This window comes from Chrysochloris asiatica, unplaced genomic scaffold (assembly GCF_000296735.1).
Source record: "Chrysochloris asiatica unplaced genomic scaffold, ChrAsi1.0 scaffold00011, whole genome shotgun sequence".
Taxonomy (NCBI): Eukaryota; Metazoa; Chordata; class Mammalia; order Afrosoricida; family Chrysochloridae; genus Chrysochloris; species Chrysochloris asiatica.
The window spans coordinates 14,908,488-14,924,839 of record NW_006408529.1 but is presented as its reverse complement, the minus strand read 5'-3'; the positions used below and the strand labels follow the sequence as shown (position 1 = coordinate 14,924,839).

General features: G+C 42.6%; 1 protein-coding gene across 1 annotated transcript in view; it reads left to right on the top strand.

The window, feature by feature from the left end:
- The window catches only part of ENPP6 (ectonucleotide pyrophosphatase/phosphodiesterase 6), a 149,215-nt gene that overhangs the window by 128,564 nt on the left and 4,299 nt on the right, over positions 1 to 16,352 (top strand). Inside the window, exon 7 of the mRNA XM_006834428.1 lies at positions 14,242 to 14,365. Coding sequence (XP_006834491.1) covers positions 14,242 to 14,365 — 124 coding nt within the window. The remainder of the gene's footprint in view (positions 1 to 14,241; positions 14,366 to 16,352) is intronic.

The window sequence follows — 16,352 nt, the reverse complement described above, 5'->3', positions numbered from 1 at the left end:
GATTCTGAGTGGGTTTGAACCACTGGCCTTTCAGTTAGTAGTTGAGCACTTAACCATTTGTGCCACCCAGGGGCTTCTTGAAAATAAACATAAAACTAGCTTTGAACAGCCAACCCAAACAGGAAAGTACAATTAATTAATAAGGAGTTCTGAAGGTGCTAAGCATTGGGCTGCTCAGTGCAAGGTCAGAAGTTCAAATCCACAAGGAGCTCTGTGGGAGAAAAACGAAGATGTCTATTCCTATCAAGATTTACAGTCTCTGAAACCCATAGAGGGTCGTTATGAGATGGAATTGACTTGATGGTAGTGGCTCTGTGGTGTCTGTTACTTAAGAACGCAAATGTTTCTATGGAAAATCATGTCTGAGTCCTGAGAGAAATTTAGATTCTTTTAACCACTCCTTTTTGTACCTTAGTTTCCCAAACTGACCACCTTAGTCATTGTACTCTGTCCTTAAATTTGGTGTGAATTTGGTGTGGCGCTGTAGGATCAGCACTGGACTGTGAACCATAAGGTCAGCAGTTCAAATTCTCCAGCCGCTCCTCAGAAACCCTATACAGGGTTGCTATGAGTTGAAGTTGACTCAACGGCCTCAGCAACACCAATTTTTAAATATCAGATGTAAAAATTATACTTTCTGATCTTACTTTAATTTAACATTGGGATTTAATTATCTATCTTGTGGGAAATCCTAAAAAAATGAATACCCATTATTGTCTTATTGACTTAGACTTTCTTATTCTCTGTCTTTCTATTGTTTGTTTATGCTTTCATGACTATGAAGAGTTGAAACTCCATTCTATATCCTTGTTCAGCATGGTGCCGAGGCTATTCATCTCTCCCATTCCTATATATAAAATTTCTCCCTAAATGGTAAAAGAGCATTGTGTTTCACTTTTAATCTGCCTTTCAGAGTTCTTGTGTTGGACTCCACTCCACATCTGTATCATGGTAAAGTCTGCAGCTTTAGCAGTCTCCATGGGCTTAGATGGCAAGGGAGTCTGTTCTCTGGTTTGGACATGATTAGACAAACAGCTGAGTCAGGACAAGCTGATGCTGACTGGGGGCCAATAAAATCGAACCCCATCCTTTCTTCATTTCTCCCTGTAGCTGCCATCCTGGAAACATGTAAGACTTGACTTCTTTGGTTCAAATGCCATTCTCATGCCAATTTAAGGTTTGCAGACTCTCAGGCAGCTACTCTAACGGAAAGACTTAACTGAGCACAGTGGTTTTTTTTTTCTTTTTCTTTTTCTTTTTCTTATGGTCACTTACTTGAAGAATTTTACAGAAAAAGGTAGAGACAGGGAGGCAGATTTAATTTGTCACCTGGAATTGCACAATTATCCAGTGTGATTGCTGATGCTGCCATATGAAAGCAATCTCCCCTCCTCCAGGCTCCCCACAGTTTGCTTCTGTTCCTATAGGTTTTAATATATAGGCTGGATTTCCAATTGCTACCAGTCTTTCCTCTGGGCTTCCTTCTCCAAAGGACAGAAATCTCAAGGTGTTCATTTTCCTGGAAGAGTAAATATGAAGAGATTAAAAACAAAACAACAACAAAAAACCCAGGCTGCCTGCATGTCCAAGCTCTTTCCTTCAGGGAATGGGAAATAAGATTTCCTCATTGATATTCCTGCTCCTCATTTGCCTTGTAACACTGTACTACCCTCTGGAAAAACTTTACGTTACTTCGCCCTGTCAGGACATGATGGTCAGACCCTTCTCCTGAGCGTATGAACACTGTACAATCCGGCTCTGCTCTCCCAACCCACGTGGCTCTCCTGTAGCCCCATTTTCAGTTACCCCTGTTCTAATGAGGACCTAGCTAGCCACACCACCACTCCTTTCCTCAGGAGGGTGCTTGGGAACAATCTGGGACAGCTCCATGCAAACAGCATGGGAAAGCAAGTCCCATGATGCTAAATGTCCTTGGCATATGGGACAGTCACGCACAACAAAGCAAAGTCCAAAGTGAATAAACACTGTGACTCTTTCCACCAAACTCAAGTACGATCTTTCATCTATAGCTGTGAAGGTGATATGCCTAAAATATCCTTCGTCTATGAAAATCAACAAGTATTTGTTTAGTGCCTATTACAGGTAACCTACTGAGCAAAGTTCTAATCCCACAGTGGTGGTGGTGGTGGTGGCTGTGTGCCATGGACTCGGTTCCATCTCATAGTGACCCTGCATAGGGTTTCTGAGGCTGTAAATCTTTACCGGAACAGAAAGCCTCTTTCTCCTGTGGAAAGGCTGTTAGTTTTGAACTGCTATAGGGAACTCTGTCTCCCCACAAGGAGTCCCTGTCCTCGTGGATCTTATAGTCCAATGAAGGAACCAAACTATTAAGTAAACACACATTTATACACATACATCCATATGCAACCATGGAGCTGAAATCTAATGGGCAAGTGATCATTAGCCAGATAGCAAAAGAGGGTTGCCTCCAGGCCAAGGAACAAGATGATTAAAGAACCTGAGGCAGGAAAAAGCTTCTCAAACTAGAGGAACTAGAAGAGCAGACTAATGGACCAAATGTAAAGAGCTCAGGGAAATGAACATTCATGGGATAAGGTTGGACAGCTGAACAGGGGACACCATCAGGCCCAGGGCCATGAGAAAGATTTGGCCTTTTATCTCAAGTGCTATGGAAAACCATGAGGAATTTGATGGGAGAGGATCGTGCTCCACAATCCCGCAAGAAAATATAATTCACAATTCATAAGAAAACAGGGTTAAAGAACTGAGGTCATGGTCAGTTCTACAAAACTTCTTACATAATGCTGATCCACTAACTATGTTGTTGTTGTTGCTAAGTTTCATTTAGTCGGTTCCGACTCATAATGACCCTATATAGGGTTTTCAAGAAACAGCTGATGAGTTTGAACCACCAACCGACCTGTCAGTCCAGTGCTTTATCCTACAGTGCCACCCCACTAAATGCAGGCACTGCTGATGCCTTTAATTAATAATAATAGGGCTGTAAGAATAATTTTCATTTCGCCTGCCTGGATTACTAGAATGACTCGCCCTCAAACATATTTACTTTTTTGCAGACAATAATATATAATCATGAAAGTGTTCTTTAAAATTTTTTATTAACAACATGAACAATAGATATTTTTGACTTAAGTACTTCCTAATTATGATCTCTGTTCTCTCATTGTCTCTGCATCTTGCATATTATTAAAAACAAACAAACAAACAAAAAACTCAGAGTTTTAAATGTCTTGCTAAAGTTATAAAGCCAGAAGTGACAAAGCCAGAATGTGAACCCAAATATAATCACTAAGCTCACTGTCTGCTCCGGTCTCCAAAGATCCTCCCAACTTTCTATTAAGGTTCGACGTGTTTCAGATTTCATGTGTCAGTGTTAGAGACTCATCATTCTGGTTCCCAACAGAGTGTCGTACTATGTTTCAACTTTCTCACACTAGCAGAGAAAAAGTTTTAATTCTGTGCTTCATTTTGTTTCTTGCTCATGCCCCAAACACCAAACCAAATCCACTGCCACTAACTCAATTCTGGCTCCGAGTAAACTTACAGGGTAGAATAGAACTGCTCCTTAGGGTTTCCTAGCCTATAACTCTTTATGGGAGCAGATTACCACTACCATGTAGCATCTGGTGAGTTGGAACTGCTGACCTTGTGGTTAGCAGCCCAACACTTAAACCACTTTGACACAAGTTTGTACCATTGCTTAGTTTCCCTCTTTGCCTCCCTTTTCACTTTATTAACTCCCAACCTCTCCTTTCTTATCATCATCGGAATGGCTTGAGCCAACATTTGCATGTTTGTGAAAATAACTCATCCAGTGCAAAATTTAAGTGTTGGAATTATATGTCAAGGAGGGATAACCTCAGTATAGTCTCCCAACATACGTCATTCTCTCCTGCCCTCATGCCTGTGTTAGTGGGTTCCTGTCATTTCAATCAGCATAATAAATAGTCAGTTACAATCCTTGCAATGTCCTTCCTAACTCCTACCTGTTCTTCAAAGCCCAACTCAAATATCATCTCCTTCCTCCTCCTTGGAACTCTTAGAAGATTCTGAATCACTCATCCAGCGCTGTATTTGCTTCCCTGCTTCAATATTCTTCACACCTTAATTGGAAGCTTCTTGAGGTCAAGTATTTGGTATGCTGGTCTTTGTTTTTCTCCATGGAGCTTTGCACATGGTAGAGGCTCAACATGTTTGTGGATTTAATGAATTCATAAATTTCAATACAATTGATTTGGGTTACCGATTGATGGATTTTTCACTTTCTAGGCTTGTCAGATCTTTATCAGTTGCCAACGTGTCTATGCACGTCATGGAATCAAACCAGAATTCGATAGAACTTTCAGAAGCTGATTTTTCAAGCCTGTTTTCTAAGGCGTCTAAACTCCAACCTTTCAGTTAGTAGCTGAACACATTAACCATTTGCACTAACCAGGCACTACAAGTCAGACTTTTCCTTTGCTAATTTTAGTGGTCCCAGAAAAGATTTCACCAGAGAATACCAGTAAAACAACTGACAGTCATTTATTCCTCTAGCTTTGGTTAGCCCAGAGCTGCTGCCCAAGGACAAGACAATCAGCGCCCCATTGTCCACTAAGTTTCCAAGGACTGATTGTGGTAGGGTCTTTTGGATAGTGTTCACCTTTGCCACTGGTTTCAGAAAGGACCAGAGCCTAATGAAAGATTGTGAAACATAGTTCATCATCTTTGAACTTCTGGACTCCTGTTTGAGTTCTAATCTGAGAGAAACAGCCAATTCAGTCCTAAGCTTCTAAGGGAGGCCAATACTTTTCTTTGGAGGAAAGATTTGTTTTGAAAACTGGCAAAGGATATGAAATGCTGGGTTACATTTTAAGGTCTGTGGTTAAAAGGCAGTTAGGCCTGGGCCCAAAATAATTGGGGAAATCAGGACAATCTGGAAAACATGGCTTCTGAGTTTTAGTGGCAGCTAGAGTGTGATAGTCCAGGCCCAACTAAATGAGCTTAAGGAAAGCAGATGTGGAGTGCTGGAGAATGCTTGCTTCCTTGTGGTGATTAGAGTCATTTGTATAAGCCATATCAGAGCCCACTCAGACCCTCATCAATAAACATGAGCTTGGAAAAAAGAAACCCCATCCATGTACTTCTCCCTGAGACATTTTCTCTTCCCTATGAATTTGGCAACACAGGGAACTCTGCCTTCTCCCAAGCCCCTCTGATTTTGCAGTCTGGCATTTCCATTCCAGTGATTAAGCTGTGTGTGGCGAGGGGTTTTCTAGGGTCAGGCCAAGGACCAGAGGTCTGAGCAATTACATTCTTTTTACGAGAAAGGCTGTCTCCTAAGACAGAGAAAGGGAAACCATTTGCAGAGTACGGCTTTATAATGGCGTGTGGCAAACACACATCTAAGGTTCCTAACCACCACTCCCAAGAGTCTCCGAGGAGCCAGGCTAACTGAAAGTCTCTCTGGAGGACAATTTAAAATAATAGTGCCACAATATCTGAGAAACGATGTCTGTAATATAAGCCATAGCTGAGCCTTAACCCAAGCAGCACAACCGCCAGAGTCAGCCAAACTGTCTCCACTGTCACAGGAGTTTTAATTGAAGCCACCCTTGATTTGGACATTAGTTTGTGCCTCTTTTAACCTGGGATGATTTCAAAAGTTTATGTTTTTCTTGGGGGGCGGGGGCTAGCTGGCAGGCTCCTGTTATAACCATGTTCTAGGAGAATAAAGTAGATTTAATTTTTATTAAGCTCCTAGCATACTTTGGAAGAAATTAGGAGGTCTAAGAGATGAACAGAAAATTTCAAAGATCAGCTCGAGAAGATAAAGCCAAATATTACAACAAAATGTGCAAAGATCTGGAATCAAAAAACCAGAAAGGAAGAACATGCTCAGCATTTCTCAAGCTGGGGGAACTGAAGAAAAAATTCAAGCCTTGACTTTCATTATTGAAAGATTCTCTGGGCAAATTATTGAATGATGCAGAAAGCATCAAGAGAAGATGGAAGGAATAGAGAGTCACTGTACCAAAGGAAATGGTTAATGTTCAACCATTTCAAGATATAGCATATGATCAAGAGCCAATGATCCTGAAGGAGGAAGTCAAAGGTGCATTGGAGGAATTGGCAAAGAACAAGGCGCCAGGAGTTGATGGAATAAAAATTGCAATGTTTCAAGAAAGTGAGGCTGCACAGGAGGCACTCACTCATCTCTGCCAAGAAATTTGGAAGACAACTATCTGGCTGCTGATCAGAAGAGATCCATATTTGTGCCCATTCCAAAGAGAAGTGACCCAATGGAATGCGGAAATCATCAGACAATCTCTTTGATATCCCATGCGACTAAAGTTTTACTAAAGGTAATATAGAAACGGTTACAAGCATACATTAACAGAGAACTTCCAGAGGTTCAAGCTGGATTCAGAAGAGGCCGTAGAATGAGGGATGTCATTGCTGATGTCTGATGGATCTTGGCTGAAAGTAGAGAATATCAGAAAGATGCTTACCTGTGCTTTATTGACTATGCAAAGACTTTCGATTGTGTGGATCATAACACGCTATGAACAACATTGTGAAGTTTGGATATTCCAGAACACTTGATTGTGCTCATGAGGAATCTGTACCTGGACCAAGAAGAGGCAGTTGTTTGAACAGAACATGGGAACACTGAATGGTTTAAAATTAAGAAAGATGTGCAACAAGATTGCATTCTTTCACCATACTTATTCAACCTCTATGCTGAGCAAATAATCCGAGAAGCTGGTTTATATGAAGAAAAACGTGACATCAGGATTGGTGGAAGACTCATTAACAACCTGCATCATGCAGATGATACAACCTTGTTTGCTAAAAGAGAAGAAGACTTAAAACATACACTGATGAAGGTCAAAGAACACAGCCTTCAGTATGGATTATATCTCAATGTAAAGAAAAAAAAAAAAATCCTCACCACTGGACCAATAAACAGCATTCTTATAAATGGAGAAAAGATTGAAGTTGTCATGGACTTCATTCTTCTTGGATCAACTATCAACACTCACAGAAGCAGCAGCCAAGAAATCAAATGATGTATTGCATTAGGCAAATCTGCTGCACAAGACCTTTTTAAAGCATTGAAGAGCAAAGATGTCAGCTTGAGGACTAGGGTGCACCTGACCCAAGGTATTTCCAATAATGTCATGTGCGTGCGAAAGTGAATAAGGAAGACCGTAGAAGAATTGACGCATTTGAGTTATGGTGTTGGAGGAGAATATTGAAAGTGCCATGGGCTGCCAAAAGAACCAATAGATTCATTTTGGAAGAAGTGCAGCCAGAGTGCTCCTTGGAGGCCAGGATGGCCAAACTTCGTCTCTCATACTTTGGACATATTGTTAGGAGGGACCAGACACTGGAGAAGGATATCATGTTTGGAGGGTCAGAGAAAGAGAGGAAGACCCGCAACAAGATGGATTGGCCAAGTGGCAGCATTGATGGACTCAAGCGTGGCAACAGTAGTGAGGTTGGCCCAGGATTGGGCAGTGTTTCGTTCAGTACTGACTTGATGGCACCTAATAACAACAACAACACACTTTGGAGTTATGGTGTGGTGCTCTGGGTTAATGCTCTGGACTACAAAGTCAGTTTGAATCATAATGGCGGTGCTTCAAGCTCACCAGCTGCTCCTAGGAAACCCTATACAAGGTCACTGTGGGTCAGAACCGACTCAGTGGCACTTAACAACAACAACACAGCACATTTTAGGTAGGTTTTTCACATTTTATTTATTTTATTTAATGTGACCAGATTTCACCATGTTTCTGATGCCCTAGAGAGCTGTTGAGAAGCTTATCTGACAGCCCCAGAAAAATGAGACTGCTGGTGATTTAAAGGAGGGTAGCAGTGACAATGTTTAATAACCAGAACATCACGTGTGTAATCAGTATAATTGTAAGAACAGAACGCCAAGTGAGAAAGCTGAGAACATCTTCATCAACAACAATTGATACCTGGACCTCCTGATTTTTATCTTTCTCACTCAAAAACTCACTGCCATGCAGTGCATTCCTACTCGCATGACCCTAGGGTTTCTGAGGCTGTAGATCTTATGAAAGCAGATAGCCTCATCTTTCTCCCACAGAGTGGCTGGTGGGTTTGAACTTGCCATTAGCATTCCAGTGCTTATCCTACAGCCCCACACCAGAACCCCTCAGGTTCCTATCTCTTAGTTCTCTGCATTGTGAAAATGATCATCCTGATTTTGATGAGTAAACTGAGACTCCAAATTTCAAATGTCTTGCTGTAGATACAAAACCAGAAGTGACAAAGCCAGGATGTGAAGCCAGAAGTAACTGATGTAACCACTAAGTCCTGTGTGAGCACGTGAGTGGACTCTGTGGTTGCTGGTGCCTTGAGTACTTTAGAAAGGAGCTGTGTTGACGTCCAGTAATCCAGTATAAACCCCAAATGTCATCAAGAAAAGACAAAGAAGAATTCTAAGTAGCACATGGTAAATGACAGAGAAATGGCATTCAGGGATTTCAATGCCTGACACATTTGAGTCATGTGAGGGAGATTTAACCCAAACTACCCCCTCAAGTCTCCTTTGAACCAAAAAATATGCTTATCTTAATTAGTAAAGGACTGCTTTGAGCATTGTGCTCTTTTAAAGAATTATCTACATGAGATCACAAGGAGCTTTGGTAGCGTAGTGGTTACAAGTCGGACTGCTAATTTCAGGGTCAGCAGTTCGAAACTACCAGCCATGCTCTGGGAGAAAGATGAGGCTTTCTGATTTAAAGTCTTGGAAATCCTATGCAGGGTTGCTATGAGTCAGAACTGACTCCACAACACAACACCACCACCACAACCGTCATGTAAGATCACATCAACAGGCAAATCAAAAGGTTGGATGCTACTGAGTTTAAGATAAAGGTGATGGAATTAGTTGGAAAAGGACAGCAAAAATGGGAGTGAAGATTGTAGTAGAAATTGCTGAAACGATGTATCTTTGGCTGTGTATACTTTCACACAAACACACACACACACACACACATCCCGTCTGCATAGAAACAAAATGACCAAAGAAAAAAGATAGAAACTAAGCTTTACCCTGATGTACTGAACAGAGCCCAAGGCAGCTCTGGGCACCTCTGCAGAGCCAGGATTGGACCCGCAAGTGCAGTCAAATCGAATGATGGGGCAGCAAGACAACTGTGGTCATCACGGGAAGAAACCCAGAGTAGACCTCAAACAGGCCAAGCTGGAGACCCCAGACAAGCCCCCACAGCAACTTCTGTGGTCAAAGAGGGAGTCCTTGAAAGAGATTTCAAGGTCCTTCCCTGACCTTGGGGTGTCAGGGAAGTGAATTTGGGATGCAGAGCAGACACTGGAAGCCAGTAGTTGCCCCAGCAGCAAGTTGCCTGACCTGCTTCTTCTCTGGAGCGTTTTTTTCTGTGACTTAGCAACCATCTGCTGATCCACACTGAGGAGAACTCAGAAGGAATTGGCGAGAAATGTACGTGCTAATGTATTCCAAACATGCAACAATAAAAAATGAGTAAATGCCCTGAGAGTTTGTCAAAGCAAGTACTGTCCATATATAAACAGAAAATAATGAAGACAGACTGTTCAGCCACTTCTGGCTTCTTCTCTGCACCCTTGCCTACACCCCCAATACCCTACTCATGTTCATTTTTAATTGCATTCCCCAGACTTCTCAGCTCAGCACCATAAGGCAATTACAAATGTATGATTTCAAAGAGTTGGACCCAGGCAAGTGTTGCACAAACCACCTCAACTGGTTTTCAGATTTGAGGATAAACAGTTAATGCTACATTTTTTGAGACACTAAAAATGATTAAGATGAAGCCCAGAAATGATAACTCTTATCTCACAAATACGCCCCCCGGCTTCCCAAATTAAAGCAAGCTTATGACAGTCATCGTAGTGAGGTGATGTTGAGTGTTTCCTTTCAGGCAGGCACTCCAAGATAAGAACTCAAGTCTATAAACATAGTATAACTCTGAAGCATTTTCCCCAGTGTTTCCTGTTTCTGATCCTTCTCGTATAATCTCTGTTAACACTACAGTTTAGCAGCTCATCTAGGAAGTGTCTAGCCTCAATACCCACTGATGTGTGTGTGGGGGGAGGGGGGTCTTGGAAGGCACTGACAAGTGTTGAACCAATTACCTTGAGAAGTTTGTTTAAATTTAAAATTTTATGGTTGCCATAATCTGACCAAGTAGTCCAGGTTTGCCTTGGAACTGTCCTTGTTTTCAAAGTGAAAGTCTCTAAACCTATGAATTCCTTCAGTCCTAAGCAAACTAGGACAGTTGGTCAGCCTGTTTCATTGTCACAAAATCCCAGAAGAGGCCAATGGGAGAGCAGAGTACAAGTCTAGTTCCTCTCACCTCCTTAACTCCTTCCAACAATCTCTCTCTCGTGGTTGCTTCGTTTGGATGTGTTTTCCCACATGAGGTTATAAAATGTTCTCATTGGTGCTGCAGGATAATGCACTGGACCACAAAGTCAGTTTGAACCACAAGGTCAGTGGTTCAAACTCACTACATGCTCCTTAGAAACGTTATACAGAGTAGCTGTGAGTCAGAACGGACTCAATGGCATTTAACAACAACAACCTTGTCTCTCTATGCCTTCTTGGTGTCTGACTTTCCCCCACAACAGGATTCCCAAGGATTCCATTACTGGATGAGCCTCAGTGCCTCTCTCAGCCTCTTGATTAACCCCTGTGTCTCTTCATATTGTCCTCTACAACACACAGAGCCTCTCCCCACACTGGGTCTACCACACTGCTTTGAGCTCAGGGCACCCACTGTGGTCTTGGCTATCACCCGTCTTCTCCCCTCATGTTAAACAAGCTGTTTTAGGTAAAGGAACCACCTTGCTCATCTGTATCCCTGATCCCAAAAGCCTAGCAGAGTGGCTGGCATAGCTTCAGAGCCTGCTGGGTTGAGAAGTGGGCTTTGCAATCCTTGTCTTCTTCCATGCTGGCAGTGACACCTCACCCCCAGCTAAGGCTCCTCTAACAATGACAGCCCCTCTTCCACGGGCTTTACAACTTAGATTCCTTCCTCACCAGTTTATTAGTGGGACACAACCCCTTTCCAGACAAGTCCCTCTGAAGTTCTTCTACCACATGCTGCAGAATTGCCCGGCTTTCTTAGTGACCCAATGCTAGGAGCACCCCTCCATACCCCCATCATCCTGGCCCTCTCCACCTTCCTCTGTCCCTCTCCTCCAGTCTCTGTTTTGGCCTAATCTGCAGGATCTGGGCACCTCTCCAGGATGCCAGGTCACTAGGTGGCACTGTGGGGCAGTCCATGGGTCTGGTAGGGTTAGGATGGGGTCAGGATCCTCAACCAGGAGGAGTACCAGCCTGGGACTTCTGCTGTGGATGCTGAGTGGTCTGGATCCCAGTTTCCTCACAGGCAGGCAGGCTCATATCTGTGTATACGAGAAGAAGATGATGTTGTTGTTGTTATGTGCCATGGAGTCGGTTCCGACTCATAGCGACCCTGCACAGTGGAGGAAAAGACAAGAAAACCATCAGTGTACCATTTTGAGATGAAGGTTGTGTATATAACATAATGCATTCAATCAACTGGACAAAATGATTCGCTTTCTTACAAAACCAACTAGTTCATTATTATTTTTTTTTAATACTCTGTAAGAACAGTTGTTTTGCTGGAGCAACATATCATAATGTTGATTTTTTTAAAAAATGAGTAGATTTACCTATAATCAGACATAGCCCTCAGTTACCTTTAGGGCTACAGTTTTCATTGTGATAGATTTGCATTTGTAGCATTTATGTAATAAGTTGATAACCAGGAAGTCAGTCTTCATCTCCTTCCACCTGTCCCTTTGTCATGAGCTACATACGTTCTATGGGGTTCATAATGAGTTAAGTCATTAATAACTAATGTCTTCCAGCCAGTGCTTCAGGGATCACTGCCCTGTAAGCTGTAGAAGGAAAAGCAACACACTGAATTAGTCGATGAAGCTAAATTGGAATGTGTTGTGAGCATCACAATAGATGGATACAGAACCACCCCATCCCTCCCCCCAAGAGGAAAAAAAAAGAAAAAGAAAAAGCATAAGAAGTCAGAAATGCAATAAGGTAATAAAACATTCTCATGGAAAATTACAAGCTACAGCTGGAGAAGGAGAGGCAAGAGATGCTAGAAAACAGAGAGTCAATGAAATAGCGGGATTTGGAAAGCAGCAATGCTAGGGAGCAATTTATGGGGTGAGACTGGATGAGTGTGCAAGACACTGTGACAGCTAAACAAGCAAAGGAGCGTTCAGCTCTCACAGCCGTCCTGCATGCTGCACGCGGCCAGAGCCCTCGCCCCACAGCTTGCGGCATGTGGTGGCCATACAGCAGCCATTTATTGAGCACACAATCATGTCATCCTTCAAATCCCCCTACAAATCCAGCCAGGAAACTGAAGCTCCGAGAGGTGAAGCAGCTTTCTTAGGATCACAGATCTCAGAAGTGACAAAACTGGGATTTAAATCCAATAGCTTCCCTCTTCCAAAATCTCTTCTCTGTACTTTATATTCAACTACCACTTGGTGAGTGAAGAGACAGGGGGCAGGGGGACACCCTGCAGTCTAAAGCTGGCAGAAACACTTGCCCGCAGTCAGTGAAAGGTGTAAAGGGACCAGGAGTCAGATGACTTGGGTGCTGCCGCTTATTAGCTGTGTGACTCTAAGAGTGTCACTTAACCTCTTTGTACTTCAGTTCCTTCAGCTAGAATGTGGGGGAAATAATATCATCTATACAGCAATGTAAGGAGCTCTGGTAGCGTAATGGTTACGAGTTGGGCTGCTAGCCTCAAGGTCAGCAGTTCGAAACTACCAGCTGTTCCACAGGAGAACAATGAGGCTTTCTGCTCAGTAAAGATTTACAGCCTCAGAAACCCTGAACAGAGCAGATTCCATGGAATACCACCACCACCGCAAAGCAATGTGGTGCTTGTTAAATAATGTCAGTATAGGTTCTTGGTGAATGTTGGTGTTAGGTAGGTGCCTTGGGTTATGTTCTAATGGCTGTAGCTTCCTTTTGTTATTCTTGTTCCTAGTTGCCCTTGAGTTGATTGTGATTCGTGATGACCCATTGTGTGCAGAGTAGAAATGTGCTTCGCAGGGTTTTCAAGGCTAAATCCTTTGGAAAGTGAATACCAGGCCTGTAGTCCAAGGTCCTTTTGGGGATTTGAACTACAAACCTTTTGGCTAGTAGTGGAGTGCTTAAACATTTATGCCATCCAGAGCCTCCTTGAGATTCACAAGACTTAGTTAAGCCTTGGATTTCACAAGTAAGCATCTATTGTTGTTGTTGTTGTTGTGTGCCGTGGAGTCGGTTCTGACTCATAGTGACCCTGTACAGGGTTTCTGAGGCTGTAAATCTTTTGGGGAGCAGAAAGCCTCATCTTTCTCCTGTGGAACAGCTGGTAGTTTCGAACTGCTGACCTTAAGGTACGCAGCCCAGTTCGTAGCCACTACGCTAAAATTATATAATTGGAAAGCAAGGTGACAGGGATGTGATGATGCTGGACTTCATCCCAAATGCAGAATGACTAAAGGAAAACAACTGATGACTTGGAGAAGAGGAACATGAGCGCCGTCTTCAAAGGTTTGACTGAAAGTCTTGGACAAAATCAGATTGATTCATTTTGAGTTGCTCCTGAGCTGAGGGCGAGATGTATAGGTTGGTTTGTATTGTAAAAGGGACACTGGGATGGTCATGAAAGGAATGTCAGAGGGCAGATCCTGGAACTCCTCTGCGCTTCAGTTGCTTTACAAGTAAAAGGAGTTGACAGATCAAATGCATCTTAACGTATTGTCTGTCTCTAACATGCTATATTTAATGGTTCTAAAACTTATTCTGAGGTCCAATTAAACTAAGTATAAGAAAACACCATCTTAACTAGAACACCTCAGTACTTTAGTGAATTACCTTGAAAGAATTGAGCTACCTGGAACAGGAAGTAATCATTTGAGATTGTTGTTGTTAAGTGCTGTCAAGTCGGTTCTGACTCATAGCAACCATTTATAGGATTTCAGAGGAGCTACTAGTGAGTTTGAACCACTGACCTTGCAGTTCAAACCCACCTTGTGGTCCAGTGCTTATCCTACAGTGCCACAGCAGGACTCCAGTCAGGGATGTGTTGCGTGGTAGTTGGGATCAAATGTGCTCTAATGATAATTTCTTCTGACACAGTGTCATGTAATTGCCTTCATTGCTTTCAGAATCGAGAGATGCTTCCATTTTGGATGAACAGCACTGGAAAGAGGGAAGGCTGGCAACATGGATGGCATGGCTATGACAACGAGCTCATGGACATGAGGGGCATTTTCTTGGCCTTTGGACCTGGTAGGCAAGGGAATGGCCAAGCACTCTTATTTGACCCCCTCCCCTGCAAGGGCATCCCTCAGTAGGAACTCACAGTCTGCTAAAGGCTTGAGTGATTTTTTTTTTTTTTTTTTTAATGTACCATCTTTATGAGAAAAACTGAGAAAACCCAGCCGGTCCCCACAAAACATCTTTTGCTGGCTTCTTTTCAAATGCTTCTTGGGTTTGGCAAATGTGGTCAAATACTTTTCCTTGTAAAATTTAAATCCTGAGTGCAATGAAGAAAACGTATTCCACATGTTTGTGATTCATTTTTTACTTAATTCATCAAAATGTTATTTCACAGCTATCTGATATCCTGGAAAGCTTATCAGACACCAGGCTGCTGACAGCTGTTAGTCTTGAAGTTGGCGTGATTACTTCTTGGGGTCTGGCTCTTTCACAGTTTCTTCCTATCTAAGCACTCACCCCATGAGGTTCAGTCAATTCAGGATCCAACCAGAAGCTAGGATGTGCTTGTAGGCAGGCTCCAAAGTGACTGAGGAACTGAATTTGAGAATTAGCCACAGTGACTCAGGAGGGCCTGAGTGAAAGCAAATTTAGTGTAACTTTCTTGATCAGAGTGACTGTTAAGGTTTGAAGAGATGTGGAATAAAATGGGCCTATTTGGACATTTGCTTTAATTGATCTAGCACTTTAAATTCCCATTTTGGAAGAAAAGGATTCAACAGTCAGCTGACTGGTTTGTAAGCACCTCTTGTTTATTACTACTCTCCACCCCTCTAATTAAATGTATTAAGCTTCCACCAATACCCATATTCCAAATACCTTTCCCAGACGTTGATCAAAATGCCCCAGTTCACAAAAGTCCACACTTTCCTTTCAAATTATAAGCTCGAGACCACATCAAGAAAGAAGTCCTCTTCTCTGTTAGCAAGAGCAAAGATAGGTCAACTCACTCCATTCCGTCTGCCTTAGGTCAATCTACTTCATACAACACAGCTGTTTAAAAACTCAAAGGTGCCAGTTACTGCAGCTGCCTCGGTGCCACTAGGGGCAGGAGTTAGGGAACACACTGGTCCAAACCTTTGACCACGTGTGATCTGATTTCCCAAGTCCCAAAGTGAGCCTCAGCATCACTAGCAGCCTCAGTAGAAACATCAGCAAAGCATCAGTAGCAGCATTATGTATAAAGTACTGACTAGGTTCATGACATTGGTCTCAGAGAGAGCTCAGAGGAAGTCCAAGCATGCAGCCTTGATTAAGAAAGCTTCTCAGGAGCTCCCTGCCTGCCAAATCCAAGGTCAGATAGGAAGAGTTCAGTAGTGCACTCAATTAGGAGTGGGCCATGAGAACTCTGTTGGGATCTACTGTGAGATTAAATTGGAGACATTCCCTAACCATGGCCTTTCTCTGAGAAAACGTTAGACAGCAGGGTTTTTATTCAAAAGCATAGCCCCTACCCTTTCCAATGGAGAGACAGAAAATTATGAATGCACAACAGTTGTCTGTTGAGGGAGTAAATAGGAGCAAGATTTGAAAGGCATGTTTTAAAGCAGAACTAAATCTAACTCCAGACTAAAAATTTCAAACAAAGTACCCAGAGCTTTACTAGCTTAAAGTGACATTCAGTGTGGAGAGATTATGTCCATTAACAAAGTCTTCAGTCATAGGCTCCTTTAAAACTAAAAGCCTTCAGTCTTTTACAGACAGAAAGACGCCCCCTGATGAAAATGGACTAGGCTAATTGCAAAAATGTTTCCAGGCAAAGACATCCTCAATAGCCTCCCGCAAACCATCACGTTTCTGGATCCAATTCTCATGAAAGATTGAACAGTTTTACACACTGACTGTTTACTCCGAAGAAAATTTAAGATCAAGGCCTTTAATAGCTATCTAGCTGCACTTTGAGATAAAGGTACATCCCTCCTGATTAATTGTCTGAGCTCCTTGCTTTGGGAGGAAGCTGGGCATCACTGTAGTTGCATAGATACAGCTGTAGAAGCCT